This window comes from Notolepis coatsorum, assembly GCF_963971535.1.
Source record: "Notolepis coatsorum genome assembly, chromosome: 16".
In the NCBI taxonomy this organism is placed as follows: domain Eukaryota; kingdom Metazoa; phylum Chordata; class Actinopteri; order Aulopiformes; family Paralepididae; genus Notolepis; species Notolepis coatsorum.
In genome coordinates, this window is record NC_140180.1 from 24,215,224 (window position 1) to 24,234,374 (window position 19,151).

At 42.6% G+C, this 19,151-nt stretch overlaps 1 protein-coding gene across 1 annotated transcript in view; it reads right to left on the reverse strand.

The window, feature by feature from the left end:
• tcirg1b (T cell immune regulator 1, ATPase H+ transporting V0 subunit a3b) overlaps positions 1-18,726 on the reverse strand; it is a 45,195-nt gene extending 26,469 nt beyond the window's left edge. The window contains exons 1-10 of the mRNA XM_084331913.1: positions 18,581-18,726; positions 16,766-16,888; positions 15,209-15,287; positions 12,187-12,335; positions 9,781-9,876; positions 9,434-9,495; positions 7,423-7,549; positions 7,253-7,335; positions 7,042-7,135; positions 5,594-5,806 (exon numbers count right to left, since the gene is read on the reverse strand). Coding sequence (XP_084188039.1) covers positions 5,594-5,806; positions 7,042-7,135; positions 7,253-7,335; positions 7,423-7,549; positions 9,434-9,495; positions 9,781-9,876; positions 12,187-12,335; positions 15,209-15,287; positions 16,766-16,882 — 1,020 coding nt within the window. The 5' untranslated portion in view covers positions 16,883-16,888; positions 18,581-18,726. The remainder of the gene's footprint in view (positions 1-5,593; positions 5,807-7,041; positions 7,136-7,252; positions 7,336-7,422; positions 7,550-9,433; positions 9,496-9,780; positions 9,877-12,186; positions 12,336-15,208; positions 15,288-16,765; positions 16,889-18,580) is intronic.
• Positions 18,727-19,151: the final 425 nt, after the last annotated feature.

Here is a 19,151-nt window from a genome sequence, read left to right on the forward strand (position 1 = left end):
CTGATCTACTTTGTCTGTACTAGGTGTGATTAAAACAGAGGAGCGCCACTTTGCAGAGGCGTGTGCCAGGCAGTTTCTGGACGTCGCTAATCAGTGGGAGATAGCCGACAAAATCACCACCATTGGGACAGACAGCGCTCCCAACATGATAGCAGCAGGGAGGATACTGCCATTCGAGCACATGCCCTGCATTGCGCACCTCATACAGAGGGCCATTGTAATGTCCCTTCGGGATAGTGGTTTTGATGGTGTCCTGGCCAAGTGTCGAAAAGTGGTCGGACATTTCAAACACAGTCCGGCCAACACAGATGAGCTGAATGTCCAGCAAGCATCCTGTGAACAAGAGCCAGAGTCACTCGTGCAAGATGTTCCAACACGTTGGAATTCCACCCTTGCAATGATCAATCGTTTGAGGCGCAACAGAGTCCCAGTGCACGCAACGCTGGCCCAGCATAAGCACAAGCTGGTCCTCCCAACAGATGCTGAATACGAGAAGCTGGCAAAGCTGGAGAAACTGCTGGAGCCATGCAGGTACTGTATGGTCTACAAAGATAGCGTGTTCTTAAATTGGCATACAACTTCTTTTAAAAGTCACTTTGTATTTAATTAAGAAATGCATGCCCTTAAATACTATAAATGATTCAGAATCAGAACTTATAAAAGTGTAATCTTAGTTAAAGTGTGTGTGTGTGTGTGTGTGTGTGTGTGTGTGTGTTTCAGAACTTTAAAAAAAGAGTGTAATCTGAGTTAAATTAATTGGCCATATTTTGTGTGTGTAGGTACATCACTGAGCTCCTTGGTGGGGACAAGTATGTATCCTGCTCTGTGGTTCTACCTGCCCTGCGCCACCTTGAGCACGCAATGAAGATCTCGGATGAGGATCCTGCCTACATTGTGCGATTCAAGAATGCCTTCACCCAGGACCTCAACCAGCGGAGGGAGAAAAGTAACCTGGAATGGCTGAAGGTATGTGAGACTGACTAGAAAATAACTGTATTGTCTGACCATTATAGACTGTTAAGCCAGTAGATTGATCAATGGATAGATGAATGAGTCATGAAGAAATATGGTGGTTGGATTTGCAAAGTTACTTTAATTTTTATTTTTTTCATCATCAATTAATTATTATTTATTTTTGTTCATCAAAGGTAGCTACTGCTGTGGATCCACGCTTTAAGGACCTCAAATGCCTGCCCAAAGCAGAGAGGGGGCCAGTGTGGGCAACACTGAGTGAGTTGGTGAAGGCAGAAGAACCTGCTCTGCAGCCCCCGAGGGAGGAGAACCCTGAGCCACCTAAAAAGAAAACACTAGTGATGGGATCAGACTCGGAGTCTGATGACGACTCACCAGTGCCCAATCTTGTGGAGAGGTACAAGGTAGAGCCAAGTGCCAGCTTGGATCAGTGTCCACTGAAGTGGTGGTCAGACCACACTGCCGCCTACGGTAAGCTGGCCCACATTGCCCTGAAGTACTTGGGGAGCCCTGCCTCAACTGTCCCATGCGAGAGACTGTTCTCTTTATCGGGCCATATTGTGCAGAAGAGGAGAGCTAGTTTGTCACCAGACAATGTCAACAAGCTGGTCTGCCTTAGTGACTGGTGGAAGAAGGAGAAATAGAGACTGATTGAGTCAAGCCATTTGTTTTGTTTTTGTTTAACCTTTATTTACCCAGGGTAGGTTCGCTGAGCACAGATGCTCTTTTTCAGCTACGCCCTGCTTCAGTCACACAGTTCCAATCACACCTGGGAGCTGCCCAGTACAACCACAGTCTGACACTGAGTAACTCCACTGGAGCAGTTGGGGGTTAAGTGCTCAACATTTTGTCATTTAGCTGACGCTTTTGTCCAAAGCGACTTACAAGTTCTGTACGACAGGTCAGCAGGAAGGACCAGCAGCAGTACTTTCATGCACTTTTAATTCCCAAGATAAATATATGGCATTGCTTTTGTTGTTCATTTAATTGAGGGATTTGTTTAAGCTGTCTTTATGTCCGCTGATGCATAACAAAGTGCTCTTCAGTGCTGACTATTAGTTGATAAACAACACACTGCTATTCAATGCAGACTATTAGTTGATAAACAACACACTGCTATTCAATGCAGACTATTAGTTGATAAACAACACAGTGCTATTCAGTTAGCTCTTGAAACGGGCCTCCAGATGCTTAAGGCCACCCCTGGTTGGCATGTTCCTTTAACACACATTCTGTCAGATTATATTAACTGATTTCCAGTTTGGTAGTTTGTCACATCACTGGACCTGTCTGTATAGGCCCCTACATGCTCTACTCCACTGTAGTCTACAGACTGATTTAGCCTGCAGACCTGTCTATAATGTGCTCTCTACTCCACTGTAGTCACAACTGAGTAACAATGTTCATCAAAGAGTGCTGAAACTCTCTCTCTCTTTGAAAGTTTGAAATGCGGTACTGTTCTGTACTGATAATATTATTTATTTGTGTGAATAAAACAACACTGAGTAACTCCACTGGAGCAGTTGGGGGTTAAGTGCCTTGCTCAACATTTTGTCATTTAGCTGACGCTTTTGTCCAAAGCGACTTACAAGTTCTGTACGACAGGTCAGCAGGAAGGACCAGCAGCAGTACTTTCATGCACTTTTAATTCCCAAGATAAATATATGGCATTGCTTTTGTTGTTAATTTAATTGAGGGATTTGTTTAAGCTGTCTTTATGTCCGCTGATGCATAACAAAGTGCTCTTCAGTGCTGACTAGTAGTTTATAAACAACACACTGCTATTCAATGCAGACTATTAGTTGATAAACAACACACTGCTATTCAATGCAGACTATTAGTTGATAAACAACACAGTGCTATTCAGTTAGCTCTTGAAACGGGCCTCCAGATGCTTAAGGCCACCCCTGATTGGCATGTTCCTTTAACACACATTCTGTCAGATTATATTAACTGATTTCCAGTTTGGTAGTTTGTCACATCACTGGACCTGTCTGTATAGGCCCCTACATGCTCTACTCCACTGTAGTCTACAGACTGATATGTGCTCTCTACTCCACTGTAGTCTACAGACTGATTTAGCCTGCAGACCTGTCTATAATGTGCTCTCTACTCCACTGTAGTCACAACTGAGTAACAATGTTCATCAAAGAGTGCTGAAACTCTCTCTCTTTGAAAGTTTGAAATGCGGTACTGTTCTGTACTGATAATATTATTTATTTGTGTGAATAAAACAACACTGAGTAACTCCACTGGAGCAGTTGGGGGTTAAGTGCCTTGCTCAAGAGCACTTCAGCGGCATATTTTTTTTTCATTCAGTTAACCTCAAGTTGAACCGTTCAGTCTGCTGCTGTTCCCTTCTGTCACCACTTGGTGTCTCTGTTGCTGCTGTCTGAGAGATGGGAGAACTGCAGAAACTCAGAGGCTCCCTCTCCCTCTCTCTCTCTCCTCTCTCTCTCTCTCTCTCTTTGAAAGTTTGAAATGCGGTACTGATATTATTTATTTGTGTGAATAAAACGATTTATTAAACACAAGTACATCTTATTGAACATTATTTTGATATTTCATTACCAATTATCATAGCAAAACAGCTTTTTCAAACAGTCTGTAATGCATTTTGGAAACGGGAGATGGGCTCATGGTGTAATGGGCCACCTGGCCTGAGAAACGTAAGGAGGAAAGTAAAAGTAAGGACTTACTTCTGGTCATTATTTGGGTAGAACACACATATTTTGAATGCCTTAGGCAGACCTTTTTTTTTTTTTGAGCCATTTTAATCTAGATTAATCTAGATTAATTCCAGGATTGCATATAGATTAATCTAGATTAAAAAAATTAATCTATGCCCAGCTCTAATATAAACATTTAATTTCATTATCTGAAATATTCTAAAATCATTAAGTCTGCTATAAGACATTATCCCTTTGTGTGTGATTATTATTTTCTCACAGTAGTGTGTGTATATCAGCGTTTCCGTTAGCCGGTAATTACCGGTATTTGACCGGCAAAATATGTTGAAGTCCGAATATTTAAATATCTCCGGTCTTAATGTCCGGTGAAAATAATTCCTCTAAGCACAATTTTATTATTTGAATTGTATTAAAATCGGCTAAAATTAAATAGCCTATGCGAATGAACGAAACAATAATTCCATTTTCAGTTTCATTGTTGCTTCACTCTGATAGGATGGCGCCGCTCAGATGTGAAACTTATTTTTCTTTTTTTTTGAGCCTGCGCGCTCTGGCCACCATAACGACAAACAGGTATACGAGGAAGAGAGAGAGATGGCGAAACAAGCTAAGCTTAGTAAATATTTCATGAAACCAAGCACAAGCAGGTCTAATAATGACAACGAAGATGAGTCTTCTGAACTTGAAGTCACAGAGACCGCTGACGCTGATGCCGTGGTGGCTCCCGCGGGAAAGAAACAAAAATGTCGAGCTTACTTTTACTATTAATTTATTGATTGAACCACAAAGTCTGCTGCTACCGTTGCGAGCCTCGCATGTTCCAATGGGGATCTATTAAAGTCGAACCAGCAACTAAAGTCGCTGTTCTCGCAGCCGTCGCAGGTACAAAACGGATAGGCACAACGAGAGACGGGGTGAGTGACTAGTGTTGACTGCAACTGTTGGTTGACTGCCGTGTCACATAGTAATGCATATTATAATATTGATTATAACTAAATGTAGGCTATAACCTATAATGAAATTAACAAATGCGTTACACCCACGCATGTGGCTCGTCCTCTCTGCATGTGGCGACGAGCTAGCAAACGAGGCAATGTGATGATCAACTACAGTTTGCTGTGTGTGAAGTTGAACATTATGATATGTGTGACGTGTCTGATACAACGAGGTGAAGCGATGTCTACTCGAGATTCATTTGGGGGTGCGTGTGACAGCTGCTGCAGCCGCGAGCCTGCGGGGCGGGAGCTTGATGCTGGTAGCGTATCGCACTAACTTGAGAGGCGAGAGATAGTAATTTGATTCTGCAAATCAATTTCTCATTCTTCGCTTGATGTAATTAATACACATGTCCAATTATAACGGAATTCGTTAGCTCATAAACATGTGATTATAATAGACTGCTGTTTAAAACTCTGACCGGAATATCTCGAATATGTCCGGTGATAGAAATCTTGCAGGACACCCAGACCGGCACGAATATGTTCTAACGGAAACGCTGGTATATATATATATATATGTGTGTATGTGTGTTTGGCTAAAGTGGATAGAAAACACAGTACTGTGCAAAAGTCTTAGGCACCCAATAAATTGTCTTATAGAAATACTTTTATTATCCCGTGGGAAATTAGATGTAAATACATTTTTTTATTAGTGTGTCAGTAGACTACTCTTAGTACATTTTCATTTAATAATTTTTTAAAGCATCTTCATGGTTTAATAATGCAAACATATGTTGCAGGGACTTATTATAATCATCATATTGGCGTGACTGTATGCATCAAAGGGTTAAATCAAGCATTTGTAAGTGCTTTAGAGGAAATGTAAAAATATTGCAATATATATCGTGTATCGTGATATGGCCAAAAAATATCGCGATATCATTTAGAGGCCGGCGTATCGCCCAGCCCTACAACAAGTTGGTGCTCACTCACCCCTCCCTCTCTCAGCGCGCTCTGCAGCGCGGGCAGCTCGGTGACGGCACACCAGGCCTCGGCGATCAGGCACTTGTCGGTGACGGAGGGACTGCAGAGGTTCAGCACCGTCTGGACGGCCTTGCACTTCTGGACACGCACCTTCCACTGGGGCAGCACGGCCACCGCCCGCATCAGCAGCTGCTGCAGGAAGGCCTCCGTCTGGGTGAGCACCTGGAGGAGGGGGTGACAGGGAGCACAGGGCGAGAAAGGGAGGAGTGACGGAGAAAAGAAAAAGTCATCAGGCTTGGTAAATGGTGCATTTATACAATAGCTTTTATCCAAAGTGTTTTACAACTTGTGCCTCACATTCACCCATTCACTCACTCACACACCGACGGCAAAGGCAACCATGCAAGGTGCCAACCCGCATGTCGGGGGCAATTAGGGTTAAGTGTCTTGCTCAAGGACACCTTGACGCGCTGCCCGGGAATCTAACTGGGTAACTACCGATTACGACTGCTCTACCTCCTGAGACACATGAGAGTTTCTGAGGCGAGCCGGAAAAGGCTTGTGTGTGTGTTGTTATGTGTGTTGTTGTTGTTACTTGTTATGTGAAAGGATGTCACTGAAGATCTTATCGTCACCACGGGAGAAACCTCTATCCTTCTTTTTCTCCCTTTTTTTTGTACATTGTGTGCGTTTTTTTTTATCCACTTTTTCTCCTCCTATTCTTTCTGTATTTTTCCTCCCATCCCAATTTAGTCATTATGCCAATTCCCCCCTCCCCTTCCTGGTTGTTGCGCACATGTGCCCCCCACTGGTCGGTCTAGGGAGCCCTGAAGTCTATCACATGCTTCCTCCGATACATAGGAGACAGCCAGCAGCCTCTTTTCACCTGGCAGCGAGGACTCTCATTGGTGAAGTGCAACGCGTGGGAGGTCACACTACCTTCACCCAGATCCATTCCTCGCTGTGCAGGCGCCCTGACCGACCTGTAGAGTCGCTGTTTACAACGACCAGATTACCACCCACCGGCTTCCCTCCCGCTGACACTGCCAATTGTGCCAGTATGACGGCCGGCCAAGCCGGAGGCACCGCTGACAGCCGGATTTGATACCAGTGTCTCTGCGGTGGTAGACAGATGCTTAGTCCGCTGTGCTACCCGGCCGCCCACTACATTGTGTGCGTTTGAACTATAATAAGACGCAAGTGATCCTTCCAAAGATGGCGCCCGGCGCCGTAGCAACCGCCTAACCTCCAGAGCCTGATTGTGGCCTTGTAGTAATCACATCAATCAATGACGAATTTACCCATCTCAAACCCGCCCCCTTTTCATTATCCTCCAATCACAGCTGTTGCTTTCATCAGGATACAACAGTTGCGATTGGAGGATCAAGAGAAGAGGGCAGGGGGTTTGAGATGGGTCAACTTGCTATTATGCTTTAATAGAGAGGAGTTCTACTCACTGATTTGATGTCTTCAATTCTGCTTTGGAGTCCCTGGAGGATCTCCTCTCTCTCTCTGGTGCTCTCAGGGTATGCGAATGACTGTGTGCGGAAGCTGTGTGTGTGAGAGAGAGGGATTAAGAGAGACCAAATCAAAGGACATTTCCAAAGACTCAGATAAGTAATATGGAAAACTATCATGTCTATAAAACTGATGTACAGGTTTACCCACCAATCACAGATCTTCTTGACTTTCTGTCCAATCTGATCTCCCCAGTAGGAAATAAGGAACACCGTCCACTGTACCATTTCCCCCTGCCAATGAACAACAAGCGGGTCACAACAGACGATCATAACCAACTATGACAATAATCAACGGGCTACGTCTCTCCGTCTCCTCACCGTGCCAGGGTGCTCTAGTCGTTCCTCCATCTCTCTGAAGTCCACTATGATGTAACCGCGACACGCTCGCCATAGCAACCGTTCGAAAGCAGGAGCCTTCCAAGGATGGACAACTCCTGCCACAAAACTGTAAAGAAATTGTTTTAAAATAAAAAAAAAATATGGATGAGAGATGGGTTTAAGAAGAAGGAAAAAAAGGAGATTGAACTGTGAAGCTACATTTGGAAGACTAGCTCTATTGATGAGCTTTGTGTGCACTACATATTAGGAGCTGTAGTCGATTATTATATATATATTTTTTTATCATTCCATTTGGACTGTGGGGGGTGCTTAACACTTTGGTTGCCTAAGGTTAAATTCATGATATACCATAGATTGCCAGCGCTATTTGTCTATGGAGAAAGTCCCCTTCTTTGCAGGGCTATAACTTTTAAAATTCTATTGCTACATTGCCATTATTAGGGCCCATTCAAAGTCCTATATGTATTGTTCATTGTGTAGCAACGTTAAACTTTTTCATTCACATATTCATAGTAAAGTATGGTCTAATGTATAAGTATGTTTTCATCTCTTTCTGCAGCTTTCTCCAGAACGTGATCTATAGCCCCAAATGCATTATATTGATGATGAAATACAGTTTGATGGCAATCAGCGCGATATAAAAAATTCCAACTAGACGTACTTCTAGAAGTTACTACACGTCATCTGATGTTGACCGGATGGGCGAGGGGGCGTTTATAATTCCGTGGGCAGCGTTATACCAATCATCTAATGTGGGTCAAATGTTGATAATAGCAGTTAGTATCGAACACGGTAACGTTACACGCTGAAACTCACCCCAGTCTCCGCGCGCCGTTGGGCGATCATCGTCGAGTAGAAATCTTATCATTATGGGATATATTTTTACCCGGTCCATCTCCAGCTTGTATAATGGTATATACGTCCAAATCATGTTGTTTATCGAGTTATTGCCAATCGATCACCGTGTAGCGTGACGAGCCAGAGTCCCATGAACTATAGCGAGCGCCCGGAAGTACTACGGTCGTCATGACAACCTCTATTCAACATCCTGTTTGGCGATTGCGCCGATCGGCCACCAGATGGCGCTCCTGAACCGCCAGAGAGCTCAGTGGGTCCTGCTGGTGGATCTCAGGCCAGCGGAGGGGACATATTAATCCGATCGCAGATTTTTGAAATATTGATATAAGGACGCTGTACAGCGTCCCCCGGCAACTTGAGCATGGCCAGCAATGACGTGAAAAGACGTTTCATGGCAGTCAAAGTGTTAATGTCTGATTTAACAGAAATAAAAAATATATATATATTTGGCCAATCAAAGTAGACTATACAAATCCTTAGTCTGGGACAGGCCTAGTACATATATACAGAGCTATATAACCAACTGCCACGGATTCTGAGGGTTATGTCAAAACTCGTAAATAATTATTGCAAGTTCGCATTGTGTTTTCGAAGGGATCAACAGGAAGCTCAAAGAGTCTCGACAAAGGCTGGTGGAGTGAAATATAGCCGCTGCTGAAAACACAGAATAAAATGACCCTTTTCTCTCTGAAGTCTCCTTTCAAATCCTCAAGTCGACGAAGGCTCTGTGCTGCCACCACTGGTCAGTGGTCACCAATACGATCAGTCCCTTGACCTGACAGGTTAACGGTGTTAGTAATGTGTTTTATTGGCATCCAGTGGTGGCAGAGCATTCATCTAGCTTTCCCAGAAAACCCACAGAAGAAGGCGCCATTACCGATTTGAGACTTTGAGAAAAGGGGTCATTTTATATTATACTGTATGTCTTTCAGTGGCGGCTTGTGTTTTCACTCCACCAGCCTTTGTCAAGACTGAGCTTCCTGTTGATCCCTTCTAAAACACAACACGAACTTGCAATAATTTGTTAGGACGAGTTTGGACTTAACCCTCAGAATCTGCAACGGTTCGTTATAGAGCTTTGCATCTACATACAAAGCTTGTCAATAGAGCTATTGGAAGACCTGAGCTGTACCTGAGGTGGACATCCTGTCGGTCATCAAACAGACCTTGGCTCTCGATCACAGGAGGCGGTGCCTGTGAGGAGGAGGAGGAAACTAAAGTAACCAATCAAAGATAAATGGTGCATTCGGGTGGTTTCTCATGAACGTGTTTAACTGGTAAATTGATCACATGACCAACTCGTATGTTACGGTAGAGTAGACCCAGTATTTTCCAGTAGGTTGGTCGTTCGTTCGTGTGCAATTTGCTAAGTGTTAAAACTCGTAATTTACCAGATTGCCAGAATGAATATCGTGTACACCCAAACACGCCATTACTGAATGACGAGGTGGTGGTGTTGGGAAATGTAGTTCTTCCTACCTGGAAGGCTGTGAGGGTGTGGGTCTGGGTCAGGACTCCTTGGTACTGGCAGAGCTGAGTGAGCTGGGCCTGCAGGCTGTCTCTGTTCCTGGACACCTGGAAGGATGCAGGACACACACACACAAACCAACTGAATGAATAGTCATAATCTGTGCAAAGGCTCATCTTTCTTTGATGGTACTAAACAAATGCTTAAAATATATCTTATAGTATAGCTATGGGTCTAATACACCCGTCGATTGTCAGTGAGTTGCTTCCAGTCAACATGCACGAAACAGATTGACGGTACATTTCCATTTATACCGCTTTGAATACGAGTAGTTTGTGATTCTTAGTAATCCCAGGAAAAGACGCGATAATAGCCCTTTAGTGGAATACACTAAACACGTTGTAATTTTTCGCCTGATTATCGAATCTTCCTGAAATCAACGCTAGATTATCATTATTATCTTTCCTCGTGCTATCGCGCATACAGTGTCTCAGGCCTCCTGTAATGATGACATGTGTCAACAAATGTACATGTCTGTTGAATTTATGTTGTGCCGTTGTTACTGTAAAAATGTAATGATTGTGATATGATGTTGTTAATGAGACGATGAGCTGTATGTGTATGTCACTGGAATTTCCCCAAGGGGATCAATAAAGTATCTATCTATCTATCTATCTATACATGAAATGGCCCTCGTAGCGCGGCGCTCCCCCCGCCACCTCCTGCACTCAACGGTAAACAGAAAGAAATATCAGATCAACGCAAGATTTTATATATAGAGTCCTTACCTGGTATCTGATGTAATGCAAAAGAAATAATCCAATTATCTGATCGCCATTCCAAATACTGCTCGTGGAGGTCCGTCCCACATTGCCCGGCATTGCATATGAAGGGGGGGGGGGCAGCATCGTAGATGTAACGTTGTAAACGCTAACGGAACGTAGGCCAAATGCGTCCACATTTTTATATGATTCTATCACATTTTCATAACAATAGCACCCTGTGCCGTTTTCATTGAGGTTTCTTACAAATTAACGATGCTTTATCTTGTCCTTTATATGCCGATTAATCATTAGAATCTTAAATTGTACCATATGTCCCCCTTTAGACAACATATGTAACGCTACCAGCGCACTTTTGTTAAGATAATTAGTTGGCCATTCTCGGTCGCTATACCGAGGTCGCAGTAATAGTTTAGCGCTGTTCAGATCACGTCGGAGAATATAGACCCATCCCAGTGACCTGCGACCTGTGCTAACGCTCTTGGGAAATGCAGTGTTGTAGTTCTCAACATTTTCAGCCTTTAATTTTAAACCAATGCTGCCATCTACTGACAACAAAAAAGTGTTGTCTAATCGTCACCTTGAGAGCTACTTCCGTATACAGCGCCGCCCCAAACCCATTCTAGAGATTCCCACTTTTTGCTGGGAGTGGGGCGTGGCCGTATTTGGTCCCAGACAATAAGAGTGGCTGCAATTGGTCACTGTGACGTTAGTCCTGCCGGAGTATTTAAACCCCGCCCGCACGGCTCAGATCGTCCCAGAAAAGAGACTACACCATTTCTAATGGAGTGCAATACCAGCTGGAAGGCGTAGGCGGCGGTATTTGCCCTTTTGCGCGAGCTCAGACCCATTCCCAATGATAACATCAGACTGGATGGATGAAAATGTATGGATATAGCTAATAAAAGAAATAACGAACAAAACCTGACTATACTCGTTGGCTAGTTGGCTAGTTAACCCGACTATACTCGTGATTGGCGCTGAATGTTAATGTTTTTATAATTTGACCATCAATGATCAACATAAATAACAAATTCACTTGGTTTTAGGATGTAGCCAACATTAGGTTTTGCAAAAATGGAGGGGACAGAACAACATTCGGCAGAACAAATAAACAGTCAGGAGCTTGGCATCTCGTTACCATAGAGATAACTGAAACCTTCGCCAAAGCATAAATGCAAAACGTGGTGCACTGAGCGCCGTTAATTTCCGCTGAGCGACAGCTGTGTAAAGTGTCGGGTGACAAAGCATAAACAAGATTTGATAGTTATTGTTGATATGTTAATCTTCCACTGGAACCGGGACAGATTCCTGTACATTCACTGGATTTGGCGAATAATCAGACCCTGAATCAGATTCCCTTGATGGGAAGACAGTGGCTCAGGGGGTAGAGCAGTCGTCTGGTCATCTGAAGGTTCCCGGTTCGATTCCGGCTCCTCCCAGCAGCGTGTCGAAGTGTCCATGAGCGAGACACTTACTACTTCCGATGAGCAGGTCAGAACTGTGCGTGGTCGCCGGCGGTGTGTGAACGTGAGGCATGCGCTGTAAAGTGCGTTTGGATAAAAGCCGCTACATAAATACAGTCCATTTACCATTTGATGGAACGACAGAAGCGAAAGGCGTTTAGTGTCTTACTTCTCTGAGCTCTCTGGCAAGCCTCTCGCTCTCCTCCTCGATGGTGATGAGCTCGCGGGGCTGGGGGGCCGACGGCATCGGGACCGGGGGGGGGAGGGGACACTGCATGGGGGGCGACAGAGAACGATTGATCTCCTGCTCCAGGAAGGCTGTGGAGAGGACGGGAGGAAAAGAAAGAAAAGCACAGTTGAGATTAGATTCAAATGTATTGTCATCATACAGCACAACGAAAAGAAGTTTGGCATCCAACCAGAGTGCAAATGTAACAGTAAAGTGCAATAGTAATATAGTAAATAGTAATATACATAGCCCTATGAAAGACTCTGCACACCTCTTAAAAAACCTCACCAAAAAACACACACACACTGCACCTGAACATGCACATACACTATACGCAAGAAATGTTCTGTACATAATTGACTATTTTATCTTACCTCATTTTATTTTATCCTACTACTTATTGTACCATTCTTGTATTCATTGTCGTTTCTTAATTGTGCACTGTTGATTCCGAGCTCGAAACACAAAAACGTTTACCTGCAATGCCCATGTATTGTTGTGTATTTGACAAATAAAGAACTTGAACTACAATGTACAGGTGGTTAAACTGGGTATAAAATATATAAATTAGTATTATACAATGGCATGCAAATATCTTGATTGGCTGAAACAGTCAAGTTAGCTGTTGTTATTTCGTATAACACACTCCACGTGACCCCAGATCCCTCCCACAACCGAATTACTTTTTCTGAATGAGTCCGCCATAGATAGACAAATGGAAGTATGAATAGCCTTTGAACGAATCCTCCAAAAAAGATACAGTCAACTGGACTATGTTAGTTCGTTACACATATGTTGGATTATGTAATTGGTTTGTCATGGCCCATTGTGAAACAAAATAAAAATCGTGGACTTAAAAAAAAAAAAGTAAATGGCCGTCGATATAATTTTTTTTGTCAGACTTGGATCTACTATTCAGCGTTTCCCAAACTTAGGGTTGCGACCCAAAATGGGTTGTGGACCCGTTCTTATTGGGTCGCCAATTGGCAGAGTAAAATGCATAACAATCAGGCACGTTGGAAGGGGGAGTGTGGCAGCTTCAGTTACTGCACAAAAGTAAAACGGTATTTTTATATACGGTCTGTAACATAATATAAGTTATAAGTTTATCCTGCTCAAAGCACTTGACTTCACCATTGTGTTAAATTGTATCTGAATCGGGAGATGATCTTCTCTCGTCACTAGGCCTGCCACGATAACACATTTTGCTGGGCGATTAATTGCCCCCGAAAATATCGCGATAAGCGATATTATTGCGACCGGTTAGAGAATTTTTTTTTGAGAAATTTATTTCCCAAAACTTTTATTTTGAAGCCCACCGCTCCGTCTTTTCCGGTGTTTTAGACTTTTATTTTGAAGCCCACCGACCGGACCGGAAGTATTGTTGTGATTATCAGGTACTTTTTGGGTACTTTGGGTACCAGAAAAGTCACGTGAAACACTGCAGACCACTGATTGGTCAGAATAGAGACGCGTCTCTAGGATTTCATAATCATTATGTTTGCAGCAGGCACAAGTGCAATAAACAAAGGATACAGTCACTGTGTATTCTGCCTCATTTATTGATTAAACAAAACCGACATCAACACAATTTGCCACCGAGCGGAGAGTTTAGTCTCGCAAAAAGATCGCTGACTTGTTAAGGCTTGTTGTTAGGTTAGGTGCTAATGTTGTGCTAGCGTTTTAGCATGGCTATCGTACATAGCGTGATCAATATAACTCGCTATTGATTGTTTGTATGAGTAACGTTAATGCTAGTAGAATAGACACAACGTGAGGTAATCACCATCCATTTTAAACCGGTTATTACCTAATGCTAACGTTAGCAAATAGACGCGACTGGTAACGTTACAGCTTGTTAGCCTAATAGCATAGACAGCCTAGCTAACGTTAACGCTTGTAGAATAGACACAATGAGAGGTAACGTTAGCGTTAGCAGAATAGACACAACGAGGGTCTCGTTAATGTTGTTATTGATTGATTGATTGAAAACTGTGTTTACTCTGTTTGTATGAGTAACGTTAATGCTAGTAGAATAGACACAATGAGGGGTAACGTTAGCCCCACGGAGCTCCTGTGCTGTGCTCTGTAGTAAAGCCAGCGGCCCGCCTCCCAACACGGACAGTGACTGACAAGGGGCACTGGGTCCGCATCATTAAAACAAACGCGCAAATAGCAATTAATCGCGCCCGTCAAAATCATTGCATTCATTTTAATTATCGCGGCAATTAATCGATTTATTGCTTATCGCGGCAGGCCTACTCGTCACAATTGAAATTGTATTTCTCCGTTGCGCAAAAGCTGGCTGGCAGTCTATATGAAGTTTGTTGTTAGATGGCATGCTTTGTAGCACCCCCCTCTGCACCTCCCACTGCTTCAAAAAGGACACTGTCACACGAACCGATTTCACTGGATGTCCCGGACACAATGGAAGTATGGATATATTCGTAATGACATATGTTGGATTATGTAATTGGTTTGTCATGACCCATTGTCAAAACAATAATAAATCGCAGGATTTATATGAAGTTTGTTGTTAGATGGCATGCTTTGTAGCACCACACCTCCCTCTGCTTCTTGACACGGAGGCAACTTTTTTCTTTTTTTTACCTACTTTTTCTGTGGATGGTTGTGAATAAATCTCCATTATGCTTCAATTACTGTGTGTTTATTGTATAGCAATAAGGTTGGGTGAATTCGGCCATTGTATAAACGCATTACATCACTTGAAGTCGTGTGTTATACGAATTAGATCACACCTAGGGGGGTCTAACGACCCTCGGCCGCGCCTCGGGACTAACAACCACCCCTAGGCGTGATCTAATTTGTATAACACACTCTGTCGTGTGATGTAATGCTTAACTACAGAGTGTGATGCTAATCAGATTACAAGAGAAACACGTCTCAGGAGAGAGGCGAAGAACAACGTGGCTTGCCGATGTCAAACGGGGGAGATACTCACTGAAGGTCTTCTCCAGCTCCTCGCAGCGTCTCACCTCCCCCACAAACTTCCTCTGAAAGGAGTTCACGTTGGGATTCAACTGATTCACCAAAAAGAGGAGGACAGAACAGGGGCGGGAGGACAGAACAGGTCACTCACAGTCATATGACTAACTGATGTGCATATAGAAGAACCACGGTCAAGTGCAAATAGAGTAGATTCTAATTTATTATGTTTGGCATACAACCAGAGTGCAAATGTAACAGTAATATACAGGTGATTAAACTGGGTAAAAGTTCAAATGAGTACTACTGGGTGTAGTACTAATCAGATGTATGTACAGAGTTGTAATATTAATATGTAGCGAATCGATACAGGTATAAAGACACTATGGTAGTAGTCATACTGGCCGGCAGTGTAACTAGTAAGAGTAGGTAAGGGATATGTACAGATATAGATAGGATCTACAGATATGTAAAAGGATTATGTGCAGGTATGTACAGACAGATATATACGGTACGAATAAATATATATATGGGTGGTTGACGTGAAGTGGCCTTTTTGGAGTCCTTAGTGTCAAAGATAAGTAAATAATGAAAAAATATGAGAAAATGTTGTTATGTTGCACAGAACATTTAGTTTTATATGAATGCACAGATAATTTATGCTAATATTGTTCCAGTTCTTCAAAAATGTCAGCCAAATTAGTAAAAGCTCATTTGGTGTGACTTTCACAATTATGACATTATGAAGGCTTTTTGGTAAGAAATGTTAAAATCATAAATGGGACAGATGAATAACAATGTCACCAAATGTTTCTAGCATTTTGGTGTTTTTATAATAAGGTTTGCCAAAATGAATTATAGAAGTACATACAATTTTGTGCAATCGTCTTACCATGAGTTTTGATTACGAAAGATAATGCAAAATGTAACTAATTTGCACAAGGACGAGCTAGAAATGTGTATAGTGATGAGGAATGCTGATAAATAGACATACATAATTAAAATACACCACTTTTACATTTTGTACAGTGGTATCAAACAAACAAATGTGTTTGTAATTGTGAAGTTCTCGGAGGAAGTTGGGCTATCATCACTTCCCGTTCGCTGTAGTCACGTGACTCAGTCCACCGGCGATTGGTATATGACAATTTTACTCACTAGCACCACATTATACTATCAAAAGAAATGTATTACTCGAAAAAATCTACAATATCACAAATATTATCACAAGTATTTCCATTGCTCATATCTGATAAAAAAAAAAAAAACATCAACCACCCATATATATATATACGGAATATACAGCATTATTGTACATCCTATCATACAGAGTGATATGGGTTATATGCAGGTGTACAAGTGCGCATATAGAAAGATTATATGCAGGTATATTCAGACAGATATGGACATATATATTCGGTAAATATAAATATATGCTGTATATACAGCACGGTATAAAAGACCATTTCCCATCACCAACGACTAGACTACTGAGTGATCTCAATAAAGTGAGAAACAGCCTTTTCTGAATTGTTTAGCAATGGCTGGTGTTAAATGGTGTGCGACCACTCACATCTCTGAACTCAACCAGGCCCAGCTCACCCAGTTCACTGACACAGTTGTAGGCCGAGTCCGACTGGAGGAAGAGCTGAACCAGGCACACCTCCTCACTGCGAAACATGGAGCCCATCGCTTCCTATGGAGCACATTTTACATTCACAGTTTAGACATTTTAAGGCAGACGTTCTTAACTAGAGTTAAAAATAATAATCTTCCTTGCCTATATTAATACCTACTACTATACTAATATGCCTCTACTACTATGCACTAAACACTGCAGCACCCAAGTTTCAACACTGTTTGGTGTTCATTAGTCAGCTGTAAGAGTTCCCTTCCTGCTGACTTGTCGTACAGAACTTGTAAGTGGCTTTGGATAAAAGTGTCAGCTAAATGATGAGTGATTTACAAGAGACAAACCATTAATGAAAACATCAAGGACAAGAGGATTAGTGAACGTTATAGATCAGTGATTTGATCTTCATAGTACAGCCCCCCCAACCCAATAAGGTACCATTAGAAATATAATATTATGGCTACAATAATGACAAGATTACTGGCTGGCATGAATTATATATAGTTTTAGAGGATGGTGGCAATCTAATGTCAATAAGCCGAAAGAATATTGCAGAAGTTGCCATAATTAGGTTGTGCACTGCAAACAGGTGACTGGTGACAAAGGGGGGAAAGGGGAAGTGGGAAATGTCTTCTTCTCCCTCTGAGTCAAAATGAAGCACCATTAGAATTTCCATTCCATCCATGTGTCTGACAATATTATTATAACTAGCCAATGAAATTGTTCTTACAGTAAAACTAGACATGGAAAAAATTGTGAACGTGTGATAGAAGCACTTAAAAAAATGGAAACAACTCAAATCTCTGCCATCGGTACTACTAACTGAAAAAAAAATAGTTTCAGTCTTGGTCAAAGCGAAACTGAGAGTACAAGAGAAAGATATTCTACATCTGCATCTACTATCAATCATAGAAGTACTGTAGTTATCACATAGATAATATAGATATACATTATGCTTGGCTCTGACCAACAAGATACTAGTATAAGTTAAACTCTGAAAGCTATAGAAACTAGGGCTAACCCTAAACTAAAACTAACACTGATGATAACTAAGCAATCGAAATGAACACTCAACTGGTGGACATCACAAAAACGCAAATAGCCATATTTCTCATATCACAACAAATGTATTGATTGAAACGTTATTAACAGATTGCAGAATGGGTACAGTACAGTACAGCTCAATTGTTAAGGGGATGCAGTGCAGACCAGAGAAAGACTTTCGTCTTGTTTACATCAGGGTCCGCTCCGCTGATTTCATTGGGGTTTTATGTCTATTATTATTTTGTTTACATTTTCCACAGCACCTAGATAGCAAGCCTATTCCTGAATGAACCCATGTTGTCAACACCACGTCACCCTTTAGTGTGTCTGCCACTCAAACGCTTGTTAAGTAAAGTAGTCACTGTGGCTTTATTATAATCAACGGCACGAGGTCAGTTTGGTGTTCCGCCACCACGTGACCCGTGCGACAATGTATAAAATCAACGTTAGCAACACAGTCGCGAGTACGCGTCGTCGGCTTTCGTTCGGTAACCGACAGTAACAACAACGGGTGCGTGCACGACATTGCCTTGGAAATCAACACTGAACACTGAACACCATCATGTAGTTCAATCGTAAAATACGCGAACGTTGACTGAAAAATCCACACGGGATTGTCATGGGTTAGGAAACGGGCAACTTCGCAGGTTTTATCAAAATGCAGACTATTGATCTGCGTGCATTCGCATACAAGTTCCGCTGGCCGCTTACCTTTTTTTTATTTATTTTTTTAGGTCGGTCCGCCTCAGTACCAATGGGCCAGACCGGTGACAGTCGGTGCACTGGGTCTGAGAAACTGTTCAACGGCGGTATCAAACAAACAAATGTGTTTGTAATTGTGAAGTTCTCGGAGGAAGTTGGGCTATCATCACTTCCCGTTCGCTGTAGTCACGTGACTCAGTCCACCGGCGATTGGCGCTGAAAGAAACGTCAGTGGCCAATCAGATCGCGCAAACCGAACGCGGAAGTGCAACTCCGTTAGGGAAAATATAGACACCACCGGCACGCGTGATTACGAAACCAAGCCGCATTTCTCGGAGACGCTCTCTGATTGGCCGGCGCCTGTTTCTACACTGGTTAAGCTTAGGCACTCTTCGAAGTTGGTTAAGGTTAGAGTTTGTCTTAGAGCGTGACGGCAAGTTCTTTCGACGGTTAAGCTTAGGCACTCTTTCGAAGTTGGTTAAGGTTAGAGTTTGTCTTAGACTTAGAGCATGGCGATAACCCTAACCCAACAGCCGATCAATCAATCAATCATGGTATTCACTGACCTTTGGGAAGTATT